Source organism: Arvicanthis niloticus, chromosome 13 (assembly GCF_011762505.2).
Source record: "Arvicanthis niloticus isolate mArvNil1 chromosome 13, mArvNil1.pat.X, whole genome shotgun sequence".
Taxonomy (NCBI): domain Eukaryota; kingdom Metazoa; phylum Chordata; class Mammalia; order Rodentia; family Muridae; genus Arvicanthis; species Arvicanthis niloticus.
Window position 1 is genome coordinate 29,626,325 of NC_047670.1, and position 16,368 is coordinate 29,642,692.

The 16,368-nt window shown below is 37.4% G+C and overlaps 1 protein-coding gene across 1 annotated transcript in view; it reads left to right on the forward strand.

Moving 5' to 3' along the window:
- The first annotated feature begins 7,327 nt into the window (after nt 1-7,327).
- Slc30a8 (solute carrier family 30 member 8) overlaps nt 7,328-16,368 on the forward strand; it is a 36,191-nt gene continuing 27,150 nt past the window's right edge. Inside the window, exons 1-2 of the mRNA XM_034517216.2 lie at nt 7,328-7,444; nt 15,592-15,598. Coding sequence (XP_034373107.1) covers nt 7,378-7,444; nt 15,592-15,598 — 74 coding nt within the window. The 5' untranslated portion in view covers nt 7,328-7,377. The remainder of the gene's footprint in view (nt 7,445-15,591; nt 15,599-16,368) is intronic.

A 16,368-nucleotide genomic window follows, 5' to 3' on the forward strand; every position in this document is an offset into this window, starting at 1 on the left:
AGGCCAGAGCAATGGCTCAGCAACAGTTTCCAGACTTCTCTAGTAACAGTTTCCACCCCCCCCCCCCAACCCAGTAATGGTTCTGAAATGTTCCTAAAAGTCAGATAAAGGTCACCTACCCAGGAATCCCCTAATGTGCTTTAAATCAGGCCTGCAAACTTACTTGGTAGTCTCCTACATCTTGGTAATGGGAGACCCCAGCATGCTGGATTTCTGTAGAATAAAACACTCTTTGCTTTTGCATACTGTTAGAGTCTGGGGTATCATTCCTCATCAAATCATAGACCTTTACACCCTGAATGTTAAGACTTAAAATTTTAAGTCTTTTGAAAACAGTAGAAACTTTTTTTGATGTTTAAGTGGAACTTTCATTGTGGGAATGAAGTGATATTTTGTAACAAATCAGAGAATAATATTCTTTGCTATAGATTCTAGATGCCTGAGAGGAATATTATCTTAGCTGCATAAGCCTTTACAAAATCTTTTGTTTAATACACTATTTCTAGTAATGCTTTGTGTCTTCTTGTTTTAATTATTATTCTTTTTGTTTTGTTTTCTGGAATTAGCTCTCTAAAAAGAAACAGAATCACCTGTTATCTGGTCATTGACCAGTATCTGAGTGATTGATAGAACTTAGTGTTGGAGAAGCTAATATGAAGCCTTACAGCTCTCCCTGAGATACAAATTCAAAGATCTCATCTTCTGAGGATAGGGGTGAGATTTACCTCAATTAGATTAGCAGCACTTGAAACTGTAAATTCACTGGAAGCAAATTCTCCAATATCTGAAGAGAAGAATTAGTTGTAAATCCTTGTGGTTCTGTTGGCAACTGGAAAAGACAATGCTATTTCTCCATGCATTTAGGAGTTCAAGTTTAAAGCAATGGCTCTACCTTTGCTGGAGAACTTCTGAGTCCTCCTTTGTCTGTCTTCAGAGAGGCTAGCCTAGCAGCCAGGGCCATATAGATCCAGGCTTCAGAATTCACAAGAGGGGGGTGGGTTGGGAGGGGTGGAATGGGGTAGGGGTGACTGTGAAAATTCTCCTTAAGGCACGTCTAAAAGAAATGCAAGAATTATGCAGAGACTGAAGGAAAGGCCAACCAATAACCTGCCCAACTTGACACCAATCCTTGACATTGTTAGTGATATTCTGTTATGCTTGCATCCTCTGAGAGGCTCTACCCAGCAGCATACGGAAATAGAAGCAGATACACACAACCAAACATTAAATAGAGGTCAGGGTCACTAAAGAAAGAGTTGGGGGAAAGGACTGAAGGCTCAGTTGGCGGTAACTCTACAGGAAGATCAACAGAGTCAACAAACCTGGACCTCTAAGAACTATCAGAATCTGAGCCACCAACCAGAGAACATTCACAGGCTGGAACAAGACAGACAAGCAGCTCAGTCTTCATGGCTTCCCTGTCTAGCCTCGGTGGGAGAAGATACCTAATCTCACAGAAACTTGATGTGCCAAGGTTGGGGAATACCCAGAGAGAGGTGTCCTACCCTTTCAGAAGCAGAGAAGGAATAAAAAGGAGAGACTCCACTCAGTGATAGAGGGAATGTGAGGGGAAGCAGTGTGTGGATGTAAACAAACAAACAAACAAACAAACAAACAAATTAATTTAAAGAATAAAAAGAAAAAAGAAGAAAATGTACAGTACTCATGGAATTCTAATACTACATTCCAGGTATGGATGAAAACGTTGTCTTTGTATGGTTTTTAATTTAAGAAACTTGGAGCTTTAGGTTTGAATGACTGTTTTGGGGAACTTATAATCAAGAAGTAGGTATAGCAGAGGGTATATTTGACTGTCTTTTAATGCTTTTTAATGCCCAAACCTCAGCGTTGGTCTCTGACCCCCCCCTTACTTGCATATATAAAATAAAGGAGAAAGCTATAAGTACTTGTGACATTAGAAAGACTCAAAATAATTACTTTAAAACTTGTAACAGAAAAGCAACCATATCTGACCTAGAGGGTGATTTTAAGGGTTAATTACTTCAGATTTGCAGAATGCCTAGTACAGCAACTGTTTAATATGGAATAATCAATAAATATATTCCACATAAAAATGTCACCCACCTAGACCCAATATTTCCAACACATTCTAGTTTATTTTTCTATTATTTATTTGGATCTATGAGACTTAATAAAGAGTTTCTTTTACTGTCGCAGTATCAATATTTTATCAGGTCTTCTTTTCTCCATAAATACAAATTGAATTTTTTGCTGACATGTTTTGAATGCTCAACATCTTTAAAAATGAAAATGGTTAAAGGATAAAGTTATACAGCCCTAATTTACCAAGGAGAAAATAAAGTTGGATGCCATTCAGTTCGTTTGTCAATAATATATCAAATATTGGAAATGATTGATGTTTTGTTTATGTTTACTGTAGATTAAAATAAACGTTCAATGATGTTGCTTATAAGACAATTAAAATCTCAGTGTTCTTATTTAATGTTTTCAGTGAGGACTTTTTAGAAACTTACATGGTAGAAATAACCATAACCTGACTATGGAAATGGTATTCAACTTGGAAATAAGGTCATTCTTGTCTGTGTGGAAGTACAGCAGCCTGGATGCTTCAGAAGGTGACTACAGTAGGTGGCTGTGAATTTATCCTCTGTTGTTGAAGAGTACATTATAATGGAGAATCTATATGGAATGGCATTTTACTGGAAAAGGGACAGTATGAGACAGACTTGGATGTCTAAATTGAGACTATTGAATTCACAGTGTAAACTTGTGATGTTTTCAAGTCCCCAGGCTCTTTCCAGTGGCCATGACTTTTTTCACTGATACTTTTATTCTTTGGTAATTCTCAGCCTTTGCTAAGACTGGGACATTGTACTTGAATGTGACTGAGTACACAGTAGTGTGGTTATATGTTAGAGCATGTTGTACTATGCTAGAGATTAAACTGAGAACATATGTTGTTTATAACCTATATTAGAAACTATTCTCTTTATTGCCTTGGAAAACTATATGGTGAACTTTATTAGTGTCTTTATTTTGTAGACAAAAAAGGAGAAGAAAAGAAAAAAATACTCAATTTGTTCAAGGTCCCATCTAAGGAAGTGCTGAAACCAAAACTCTAACTGATACACTTTAATGTATCAAAAATGATACATGAAGCAAAAATGATGTAAACTTAAAGGTAAGGTCTGAAAACAAGCTTGCTCTTGTACCCCATTTTAGGGGACAGTTACATACAAACAATAGCCTCGACAAATATTTTTGAAATATAAATTTATTTAGGGGAAATGTGAATTACGAGAACTTGGTCATGTTGTGTCTTGGTAATGTCCTGGTAGTATTTCATAGAAAAATGTATTTTCTATAAATGTATATTTCTATAAATGAAATATAAAAGATGCTGGTATTGGGGCCAATGTAATGGTTTAACACATAAAGCCGCATGCTACCAAGACTGACCATCTGAACTTAATCTCTGAGACCCATGTGATAGAGGGAAATGGTTAACTCCTATGGTTGTCTTCTGACCTCTGTGTATGTGTTACAATACACATGCTACTCTACTCTAGAAAATAAAACATTAAAAAGCCTTGTATGAATCATTTTTGTACAAGGATTAGCTATTGCTTGTAAAATTTTATTAGGAAATTGGTGCTGGAATCAGCCATCGCCAGGAAGCTGAAACTGTTATGTCAGTGATATTCTGTGGCTGACAGAATATTTATTCTCAGAGGTAACTGTTATAAATTGCATTTTGCCCCTTCAGTTGCTGTAAGCTTATGATGGAGTGTGGGCAGAGAGGACAACCTGTAATTCAAGATGATTGGGAAGCTGGTTGCCTAGGAAACTGAGATGAACAGCAGAATGCCCACCAAAACCAACTGTCAACAAGAGGGCATTTCTGTTCTGAGTTGCTTTCTTAATTTATACCTTATGCCTCCTGTAGTGTCTAATTAAAGCTACTTACTTGATGGACAGTTCACGCCAAAGTGACACATGTTAGCCAAGAGAGGCTACAAAATTTTTTATAAGCATTCTGCGGGCTAAATATTTAGAAAAAAGATAATAGTGCAATGAAAATGAATTTATAAAGTGGTGGACATTTACATATTTTAAATATTTAACATAAGACACTTAAAAGTTTTTTAATATTCTTTCTGTGTATACATGGTGTATATGTATATATGTGTGCAGACATGCAGAGGCTGGAGAAAGACATAATTGTGTTTTTTTTTTTTAATCTTCCTCCACTGTAGTCACTGAATCTTATGCTCACATTAAAGGTAGCCTAGCTGAACAGAGAGCTCCCATGATCCACCTGTCTCTGACCTCCATTGCTAGGGTGTCTGAGTATAATCATGCCTGGCTTTGACTTTAGCCTCTTGCTTGTAAAACAAGTACTCTTGGCCACTGAGCCATCTTCTCAGCTTCACATAAAGCCAATTCTTGATCATAACTTAACTGCACCTAAATTTATAGTCACAAAACCTGTTTCTAACATGAGATTTTTATTTGCTATAATCTCTGCTCTTATGCTCGTTGCATGAGATACTTTGGTGTACGATAATTATCTTCAAGAATAACACTTAGAAATTCATAAATATTTGATGAAAATGGTATCTAATTTCTCAATACTTTATAAATACAGACATCTAAATTTTTAATTTTAAATGTATTATCTATGTCCATACATATTTTATAGCTATGCATATTTAATAAAATCCCAACACATGAAATTTCAGTACAGAGCCTATGACCAGGGTAATTTCACTTAGATAAATTTATAATGAAATAGAACAAATTCATATTTTCTTATCCTTTTTTGCTTTGATTGCATTTGCCTACCTTTTTTCATCTCTGTTTCACCTTATCCTATGCTAACACTATCCATTGCCTCTCTCCTTACCCATAGTACATTGCAAGGTAGTATATGACCTCTGTACTCATAGGCTCATGAACACTTACAATTCTGCCTGTACATTCATATCTAGACTAATGACAAAGCTTTTGGTAGTCTCAGGCCTACAGGTTGCTCTCTTCTGTTGCCCTCTACAGTCCACATTCTCCTTTCTGTACTTTAGTGTCTTCTTCCCTTTCTCCTTTCCCATCCTTACTGCATTTCAGCTTCATTTGTAGCTGCTTCCTTGTTTTTCCAATATTTGTCCTTCCAGATTTTATTTCTCTCTTCTATGCTAGCAACTGTTCACAAATGATCCGTGCAATGGAGTATGGTCCTGTGTCACCCAGATGGATTGGTAGTTGTTTTCTGCTTTTGTCTAATTTGTCTCTATAGAATAACTTGATGTTTTGCTCAGGTAACTTAGAATACATGAGAAGGAAATGCTTTGATTTTTTTATTCTGCTGACATTAGCTTCTGAGATCTATGGCTTCTCCAACAAGGACAGATTGCTCCCCTACAGCTATTTCATTGACTCTTCACTGACAAAGTAAAATTAATAGTCAGACAATACTGTTCTATGCAGAGCCCTTAGCGTTTATATTACAATGGGAGCTTGTGAAGTCTTGTGGTTTGCTGGATGTATGGCTCCCCATCGATGTGATAAAAGACCTCAAACAAGGGTTGCGTCTTTCTTTCAGCCCATCCCAGTGCCACTGGGATGGCACCCCATTCTCTTTATACAGTGTAACATTGATCCTATCAGGCATCGAGAGTGATCTCTGCTTGACAAAATGGCATACTCCAGTGACACCAGGCTGAGGGGTTACTCTGGAGCTACACCTCTCTGAATTTTCTCCAGAGGAAATGCAAAGGAAGGTAGAACTAAGGGTTCAGTGATGGCTCATGCTTCCCTGCTCTACCTAGCAATTTCCTCCACCTTTATAGATCTTTGGTCTGTATTCAAATGACTATTGTTTGACCAGGCTCTTGTTTCTTCTCATCTGTGGAAAAGAATGGAGTTTGCAATGAAGTAATGTGTCAATCCTTGGAATTTTGTGACTTAAAATTCTTTTGTGAGCAACCCAGAAGGCTCTATTCCTGATTAATTGTGGTTGATGTCCCTGAGGGTGTTGCCTGGGCTAGGTCTTCCACCTTCTGCTGTGGGCAGTCCAGCCAAGGTAGGTACAGTTCACTCAGAGGTAGTCATTTATCCAGCAAAGAGCTTACCAAGGGCTTTTTTTTTTTTGATATTTTATTTACACTTCAGATGCCATCCCTTTCCCCACTCCCCCCCTTAGAAAGCCCCTATCCCATGCCCCCCTTTTCTTTTTGCACATATACATTTTTTTAAAAAATGTTAATCATAGGCTTTATAAGTTTGGCATTGCTCAATCAGAGGTGTAACCCACTACCCAATCTAGATATATCAACTATCTTTGACTGGTGGAGATACATGAACATCTGCCTCCCTGTCTCCCCTCCTTTCTCTCTTTCATCACCTAGCTTCTCCTCTCCTTCTTCTCCTCCTCTTCTTACTCCTTCTCTTCCTCTCAGTACTCCTTCCACCTTAGCTCCTCCTACATATCACCCTTCCTGTTAAAATGAAACTTTTCTCTCAAAATACAATTAGAGCATAATTATGCCAATTTGTACCCGTGAGGTACAAGATAGTCCTCATACTCAGTCCAACATTTTGTTGACTAACCAGAACCTCTGTCGTCTCTCCTAACTAAAACACTTAGTTCTGAACCTGGCTTTTTCCTTGGCTTTAGGATGAATGTCAGCTGACAACCATCCACTCAAATCTTTTCTCTCAATTACCAAGGGCTTTTAACAATGCCATATCCAGAATACACTCTGATGCTAGATTTCAGTGAATGATAACCTTTGTTCCCCACTTCAGGAATGAAATCCCAAAAGAGTCCTAGAAGAGGGGAATTAAAATTCTCTCAGCTGCTTAGAGGTCATCTCTGAACTATATCCCAGGAGAAATGTTTGTAGAAACAAAACGAAAATGAGGAAAAGAAAACAAAATGAGGCTAGCGTAGAGAAAGACAGAGGTGGCAATTTGCAGCTCACTCAGCTGTACTCTGAAGGTAAGTGTCCTGCATCAGCATTATCAGAGCAACTCCACCCTTTAGAAAGCAAGGAGAGATTCACACATATGCTCATGTATACACACACACACACACACACACACACACACACACACACACACACCTCTTATTATGATTCCACTTTCGAGTCTGCCAAAAAAAGCAGGTTCTGTGGGTGATAGAAGGAGTCCAGGTGATCTTCCAAGGAGACTGTTAATTTTCACAGACCTACCCACAACACTGATGTAGAAGGCCCCGTTAACTCAAGTACTGGAAGAATTTTTCTAATTTTTTAGGGAGTTGTGTGAGTATAATAATCTCAGTGCTTTTTTTACTTCCAAAACTGGAAAGTGAGTTAAACATCAGAAACAACAGTATCAGCTCCTGTCCTGGCTACCATGGAGTTTCTTGAGAGAACGTACCTTGTGAATGATCAAGCTACCAAGATGTACGCCTTCACTCTGGGCAGGTAAGAAGATACTTATGTCTGCACTATATGTCAGTAAGATAAAAATAATAGTACTTTAGAAGGTCTGCTTTGAAAATTAGGATTATTTTGAGCATCTCAAAAGAGGTTTACTGATTTGTGTGACTCATGTCCTGAGACATACTGAACACTGCATAGTTGTTCTGATTCCTTCAACATTATAAATCCTGAAAGAAAACACTCATTAAAGTGATTTTTCTTCTACGGTTTTTCATTAAAGCAAATGGACAAGAACAATCTAATTGTTTACTGTTGCTTTCTTTTTTCAATTTTTCCATTTTTAAGTTACAGAGTAAGCTGTCAGAATTATATATATATTCACACACACACACATATATGAAAAAGTAATATTTTCCAATGATGGTTCAAAACCAGAGTTATAGTCATCTGAAGATGAATGGATTACTTTATATTAGTAGGTGTACCTGTAATAAGTGTAGTTGAATTTAATGTTTTTTGTATTTTTAAAATGCCTTCCATAGTATTATGTGTAATATATTCTTTAATTTTCATTTTTAAACAGTTATTGACTGAACACACCTATCTAATGACCTATATATTTAATGAAAAAGAAAATATTTCTAGTCCTAGATATCTCTTTATTTAAAACCAAGAGGCTAATATGAATTGCATATAAAAAAAGAATTGATTACAGAATAGATAGAGAAGAGTACTGGAGACATTTAATGATTTTAAGAGATGACATTAAGAGAAGCTAATGTTTACCTGGGTGTGAGGATAAGAGCAAAATTTAAAAAAAAAAAAAATAGAATAAGGACTGAAGAAAAAAATAGAATCCCAATAGATTGAAGGGAAATCTATATAGAAAGTAAGGAAATGGGAGGTAGGGATATAGCTGAGTGGAAGAGAGTGTGGGGAGGGAATTGGTATATGTGGGGAGATCGCTCCTAGTGGGAGTCAAGTGGCTAAGTGAAACCTTAAAATGGATTCATGCAGAGGAAAACGTAAGAGAACATGTACTTAGTAATAATGTATGTAATACTTCTATTTTGTAGAATCAAATTCAATGATTCAATAATCTAAAAACAATGATATTGTATTTGTTCATATCAAATACAGTAAAACCTCTAAGACTTTCCCTAAAGACTATTTATAGTTTTTTAAACAAATGAATAGTATACAAAAAAAGAACATTTATTATCACACATCGAAAGAATGATTTTTCTTAGGAAATTTGAGGTGTCGGTTATTGATTTCATAAATATTGAAAACAAAGCCTCATATGAAGCCTGGACAACATGGTGTTAGCCTTAGGAGTGCTTCCATATTATCGAAATGACAATAATTCCTAGCAAAATAGATTTTTAGAAGTCTGTGATACAAACAGCCAAGAATTTATCAAAATGATCCTGTCCACCAAATAGGGTGACAGAGGTATGGTTCTCAAGATACAGTGCTTAGAAGAGCCAGGAAAACATTCAGTGTTTTCTTTTCAAACACAAAAATGAAATCTTGAACATTTTTTTTTTTTTTAAATCCCAATCCCTCCATTTGCCACAGAAGAAAATGAATGCCAAAGAATGGACCCAACATCCTCTTTGCAAGGCCAGACGGCTGAGTTGAAAGTTGAGAGGATCCATGCTCCTAGTGGGTCCGTGTAGTGAATTTCCTTCTCCTGCATCCACGCTCTGTGTGACCTCAAAACCTCATCTAATTACTCCTGAGATAATCTGTGTCTTACAGACCTCTTAACCTTCCTCACCTCTTCCAGTCTCTTTACCTGTGCATTTTCTTTCATTTCAGAGCTTTGCCTCTTAATAATCTTTTTCTTCTTCTGGGTTGCTTCCTTTGACCCATCACTAGCTTCTTGTTTAAATTGTTATATGCTGTAAAAAGACACTTACTCTTGAAGGCAACCTTGTTGTCCAATTCCATTGAGAGATTGTTTCCTATAGCTGTTGTTTTACAATAAACTATTCCCACAGGGGGTGGCTTATAGCACAAAATTCTATGAGGAAAATGTGAGGCATATGACCTTTGCTCTGGTTTGCTTAGGAGGCTGTTTTCTGCTGGTGTCTAGACTAGAAGGTTCAAAATGCCTTTCTTACACTCCCATGCCTGGGGTCTTTTGCTGACCTTTGACTAGAGTCTTTGTTCTTGTTCTCTACGCTTGCACCAGCTTGAGAGTTTTGACATGATAATTCAGGACCTAAAAAGAACAAGACTGAGAGCTTATAACCATCACATAGCCTAGGACCACAGCACGATCACTGTTACTATTTTAGCAGGTAATAACAAGCCTCAAGGTCTGAAATTTAACACGACGGATATTACTGGGTGTCATCGTTGTACAAACTTCACTATGGGACAAAGGTGAACCTTGTCAGGGCCATTGTACTACGTGTACCCTCTGCTTCCTCTGCAGGGCTTATTCCAGAATTGTTCCATTGTTATAGAAGGACAGTGGAAACAAGAATAGGGATAAAGGATAGAGATTAATCAATAGAATCTTTTCAACAATCTCTTTCCCTCTGTCTCTCTGTCGTTCTGTCTGTCTCTGCCTTTGTGTCTGTCTGTCCGTCTGTCTGTCTCTGTGTGTGTTTGTGTGTGTCTCTGTGTGTGTGTTGATGTGTGTGCTTGTGGAAGACAATCCTCAGGTGCTTTCCATCATTTTCACCAGCCTGGATCTTTTAAGTAGTAGGTGAGGTTGGCTGGTCAGTGAGTCTGAGAGATCTGAAAATATATATCCCCCAAGGATTGAATTCAGGCCCTTCTGTTTGCCAGACATACCGGCAAGGTTTATGTTTTTTTATTGTCTCTGGAGTTGTCCTAAGGGCACTTGCAGAAATGAAAAACAACATGTTCTCAGTAAGAAGTGAGAGACTGGGTATTTCCAAGCAGAGTCGCTGCTGCTGCTGGAAACAGCAGAGTTCTTGTTTTTGAGAAAGGAAGAGTGGGCTTGAGGCTTCGTGACAGAAATAAACTAGCGAAAGAAAGAGCAGCTAAAAGTTTAGCAGCAACAGCCCAAGAATGAACACACACACACACACACACACACACACACACACACACACACAAATAAAAATTCCTTCTGTAGTTGCCGCTAACCACAGACTGGCATCAGCAGCAATCCTGAAGAGAGGTTTTCTTTGTGTTTCCCACTCATCGAATTCACATGCTGACACCTGAAGGCCCACTGTGGGCTTATTAACAATATGGCTTCTAAGGATATAACCAAGATTAAATGTGGCTACAGAAATGGCTGTTACATATGATAAGTCAGGGAATTCATTTTCTCTCTCTTTATATGCATAATGAAAAAAAAGCCATGTGAGGATACCAGAGAATGTGCAGAAATTTCCTAGCACACTGGCCATGAAACTCTAAACTCTAGACCTGTGAGAAAATACATTTCTGTTGTTATGTTATCCATGCTGCTATACTTTCTTGCAGTTCAAGCAGCCCGACAGAAGCCCTAAATTTAATTGAACCATGTAAACTCTGGAGTAATTTATATCCTAGAACACTGTTGAAAGCAGCCAGAGCAATTGGAAGGCAACTAGACAGCCCACACTCTGACGAGTTACTAGTATGTGGGCTGACTAGTACTATCTCTGAGTGAATAACTAGTACAGGCAGAACAAGCACCATAGGCTTGAGAGTGAGGCCTCAGAAAGACAAAGCATGTGCAACTAAAATAACCACCATCCGTGGAGTGTACAGAGAGGTAAAGAGACACAGAGACGGAGCCTCTCAAGCAGCATAGGGCATTCACAGGCATGGAAAACCAGAAAAAATCCACTCCACTGAACTGAATAAGACAAGTCATCAAATAAGAAATGAAAAGAAAGAAAATCCACAAAGGATCAGCATCATGAGAATACATAAAGTTCTTCATTTTCCTCAAAGTCACAAGACACAAAGAAACAGAATAAATACATAAATAGTAAAAAAAAAATTCAGTAATAGGACAGATTTAAAGTATCTAAATGTTGGACTTATAGTTTAAATGCTTTAATAATAGCTACTATAATATATCAAAAAACAAAATGTAATTATGTTTAACAAATTAATGAGAGACTTGATGACAATCTTAAAATAGTGAATATCAACAAAGAAATAGAAACCATAAAATCAGCATGTAAATTCTAGGATGGAAAGGCATAATAAGTAAAATTAAAAAAGAAAAAAGAAAATAAATAGCCAGAAAGGCCTAAAAAAAGACCTTTGCTATTGATATCAACAGACAGAATAAAACTACAGTGGTCTTGAAAATAAAACAATAGTTATCATTAATAAAATAATAAAGTAATAATTAAAATAATTAAATCAAACTAAAAATAATAAAATATTTATTTATATAATTATATAAATATATGTGTATGACTATAAAATAATAATAATAATTAAAAAGTTAAAGAACAATGAGCAGAGTATTAGAAAATGTGACACATGGAAAATTCACTAAGTCTAAATAATAGTATTACCAGAAGGAAAGAGAGAAAAACATAAATGTCTTTAAGTAATGCCCCCAAATCTCCAAAATTTAGAAAAAATTAATTTGCAGTTTCTTTATACTCAGTGAATAGAAGAAGAAACAAGCAGCTCAGTGAAGTAATACATATTTAAGCCAGTACTAGGCAGGCAGAGGTCGGTGGATCTCTATAAGTTTGAGGCTGGCCTGATCTATATAGTGAGTTCTGGGACATCCAGTGCTACATAGAGAGACTTTGTCTCAAAAAAAAAAAAATTGAGCAAGTGCCTGGGGAGCCAGCAGAGGGTGTTGGGTCCCTCTGAAGTTACAGGTAGTTGTAAGCTGGACTCTGTAGGTTTGGGTGAGCCCCCATGTGCTCAGAGGTGAAACCCAGCTCTTCTACAAAAAGTGCTTCTTCTAAGCACTCACCTCCCACACAGCTCCAAAAATTCTCTTCGGCTTCAAAGAGAATTTCTTCACAGTCATAACATGAAATGTCATAATTATGAAGAAAGTCTGAAAGTATTTCAGAGTAAGTAGAACATAACTATGTTCAGGCGCATTGCTTCTAATCAGTACTGCACCGTGTGTATTCCAGCCAGGACTTCTGCGTGAGAAACCAAAAAGAGAGACACCAGATTAGAAAGGCAAAATGAAAATTCTATTTTCAAGCAATAACATATTTTAAATATAAAAATGTCAAAAATACAGTGAGAAATGGTTAGATTTAGTAAGTTTAGTAAAGTGGTAGTGAATGATAACTGTAAATGTAACTGTATTTTTACATAAGAATAGCAAAAAAAGAGAAAGAAAGAAAAAAGAAAAAAGAAAAACAACACAATAACAAAACCCCTGAAAACAAAGTTAAGAAAACACTTCTACTTATAAGAGCATAACAACACAATGAGTAAGAATTCGTCAAGTAAGGGCTAAAGATATGGACTCAGGTTTGATTCCTAACACTCACATGGAATCTTACAAACACCTGCAACTGCGCTCCCCAGGGGAAGAAATGCCTTCTTTTGTCTTTTGCAGACACAACATTGCATGTGGTACACTGACCATACATGCAGGCAAAACACCCATACTCATAAATTAGAAATTTAAAAAGTAATTCATTAAATAAATAAAGATGCTCAATTTTATATTATAATTTACAGAACATTGTAGGAATTAAAGAATTCACTAAGAATGTTCCCCGCGTTGGAGGAGTGGAAGAATTAAGATTGCTAAGATGTCAAATTTTATAACTGACATGAGAATTTAATGTGCTCACCATAATACTTTTTATGAGAAATTAAGCCTTGATAGAGAAGTTAACAAATAGACCACACAACTTACATAGTAACAGAAGGGACTTAGAACTGAACAACACCCTTGCAAAAAAAAAGAAATCACCATGTCTTAGGATTATGATTGCTGTCAACCGTAGCAACTCTTACAGAGGAAAGCATTTAATTGGGGCCGACTTACAGTTCAGAGGTTTAGTCCATCATTGTCATGGTGGGAAACATGGTGGCATGCAGGCAGACATGATGCTGGAGAGGTTGCTGAGAGTTCTATATCTGGATTGGCAAGCAGCAGTAGGAGAGAGAGAGAGAGAGAGAGAGAGAGAGAGAGAGAGAGAGAGAGACAGAGACAGAGACAGAGACAGAGACAGACAGAGACAGAGAGAGAGACTGGGCCTGGCTTGAGCTTCTGCAACTTCAAATCTCCCCCTCCCCCATGACAGTTCCTCCAATAAGTTTATTTCGACTCTAAAAATGCCACTTTTCCTAATATTTTCAAATAGTGCCTATGGGGTCATTTTCCCTTAAACTACCATGTTCCATTCCCTCAACCCCATAAGATTCTAGCCATAATGTAATGCAAAAAAATGCATATAAAATGTAATACAAAAAAAGTCCAACTTTAAAAATCCCAATAGCCTATAACAGTCTCAACATTGTTTAAACACCCGAAGTTCAAAGTCTCTTCTGAAACTCATGATGAACTCTTAACCGTAGCCCCATGTAAGATCAAAATCAAAAAGCATATCACATACTTCCAACATACAATAGCATAGGAAATACATTGTCATTCCAGAAGGGAGGAAAGGAAGCAAGGTGGGGAAACACTGGACCAAAGGAAAACTGAAAACCAGCTGGGCAAACTCCAAACTCTATTTCTCTGTGTCTGATGTTGAAGAGCTCTTCAGATCTCCAACTCCTTTCAGCTTTGTTAACTGCAACACACTTCTCTCTCTCATGATAGATGGTTCCACTCTCTATTAGCAATTTTCTTCAAAAGCCATCCCGTGACTCTGTCATCTTCAGCATCTTGGAGTCTTCAAGGCAGTTCTTGCTTCACCTTCATAGCTTTCATCAATGGCCTGTTTAGGCCTCCACACAGTGATACCCCTGCCACATGCCTGACCTCAATGGTTTGCCTTAGTTGTGGAGGGAGATGCCATAAACCCCTTTCCTGTATCTTTGACTCTAAAGCCATAAACAAGTGGCGGAGAAGTTGGCAAGTTCTGCTGTTTGCTGGGGCTGGAACACAGTCCCCTAATTCGAATACATTTCACCAGCTTTCCGTTTTCAATGGTTTCCATCACTGCCTAGGCTTAGCTGTCCTGGAATTCCCTCTGTAGACCAGGTTTGCCTTGAACTCAGAGACCCACTTGTCTTTCTGCCTCCCAAGTGCTAGGATTAAAGGTGTGTGCTTCTATGTCCACTTTTTCTCAAATTGGAAGTTTAACTGGGTAGGGTTTTGATCTGAGGTCACTACTCCTTTGATTCCATTTAGCACCAGGCTTTTCTTTAATCTGTTTACAATTCCTGGTGCTCCTTTTTCTCCTCAAACTGTACATTTTGCATTGTTCCTTGCTCAGCTTGCTTCTTTTCATTATAGATATGCATAAGACTGGTCACTAATAATCAAGCAAGTAATTAAGCAACACTATCAATACTACGTTTTCTGAAAATTTCTCCTGCCAAAGCTGTTAATCCATAACTCTTCAATTTAGCTTCAGGCAGACTTTTCAGACAAGGGTGAAGCATAGTCACATTCTTCACCAAAATATCACAAGAATTTGACTAGGCCACATAGTAATATTCTTCTCTGAAACCTCTTAAGCCAGAAGCCTACAGTTCAAATCACTCTCAACACCACTGTCTTCCCTGATCCTACTAGTATGGCCCATTAAACCCACTTAAAGCACTCAACTGCTTTCCTAATCCAAAGTCCATATTCTGCCCCAAAAGGAAAAGGGTCAAGCCTACTACAGCAATACTTCAGTCCCTGGTATCAACTTCACAAGGTATCACATACTCTGCCTTTAAAAATTAACACCAACCCAATAAGAAAGGCAGGAGTGGGTGGGTGGGTGAATGGTGGAGAGGCAGGGGAGGGAGATTTAATGAGAGGGGCTCCAGAGGGGAGACTTGGAAAGGGTATAACATTTGAAATGTAAATAAATAAAATATCCAATAAAAGAAAAATAAATAAATAAAATTTTGGAAAAAAAATAAAAAGAAAGCACTTGGCCATTGCTACAATAGCCACACCACTACTAGTACACTAGAGTGTATTTATCTGTTCATCCGGTAACTCACATGCACACAAAGAAGACATAAAAGTGGGTGTGTGTGGTGGTTTGAATATGCTTGGCTTAGGGAGTAGCACTATTAGGAGGTGTGGCCTTCTTAGAGTCGGTGTGACCTTATTGGAGGAGGTGTATCACTGTGGGGATGGGCTCTGATGTGTTTATGCTCAGGCTCCTTCCAATGTGGAAAAAGCCTTCTCCTGGATGCCTGTGGAATACAGTTTTTATCTGGTTACCTTCAGATCTTCGGCTCCTCCAGCATCGTGTCTGCCTGCCCGCTGCCATATTTCTGCCTTGATGATAGTGGACTGAACCTTTGAAATTGTAACCCAGTCCCAATTAAATGTTTTTCTCTATGAGAGTTGCCTTGGTCATGGTGTTTCTTCACAGCAATGGAAACCCTAACTAAGACAGAGTGGCAAGAAGTCTTTCAGTATTAGAAAGAGAGGTAGAAGAGAGGATAATTATTGGGTAACAAGCTCCTGAAATTCATTATGTGCATGTATGAAACCATCAAAGAGTGAAAAAATGAAAAAAGTAAGTATACACTTAAATTCATGACATGGGCTACCAGCATATGTATACTAACTGAATGTGCCAATTGTCTTTCAACAAGGTGTTTTCAACAAATGTTTTTGGGACAATTAAATATTTATGTGTAGAAGAATTAATATGTATATATTTCTGACATCATGCTAAAAACATTACTAAAATGGATCATAGGCATTAAGGTAGATGCTATAATGATATAGTTAAATATCTTCTAAAAGAAAACATAGGTATAAACCAATGAATCTTGGATTAGGAGTGTTTTTCTTGACAAGATACTTAACATATAAATATTAAAATTGTGTAAGTTAACAAAAAAGGAAACATTTTGT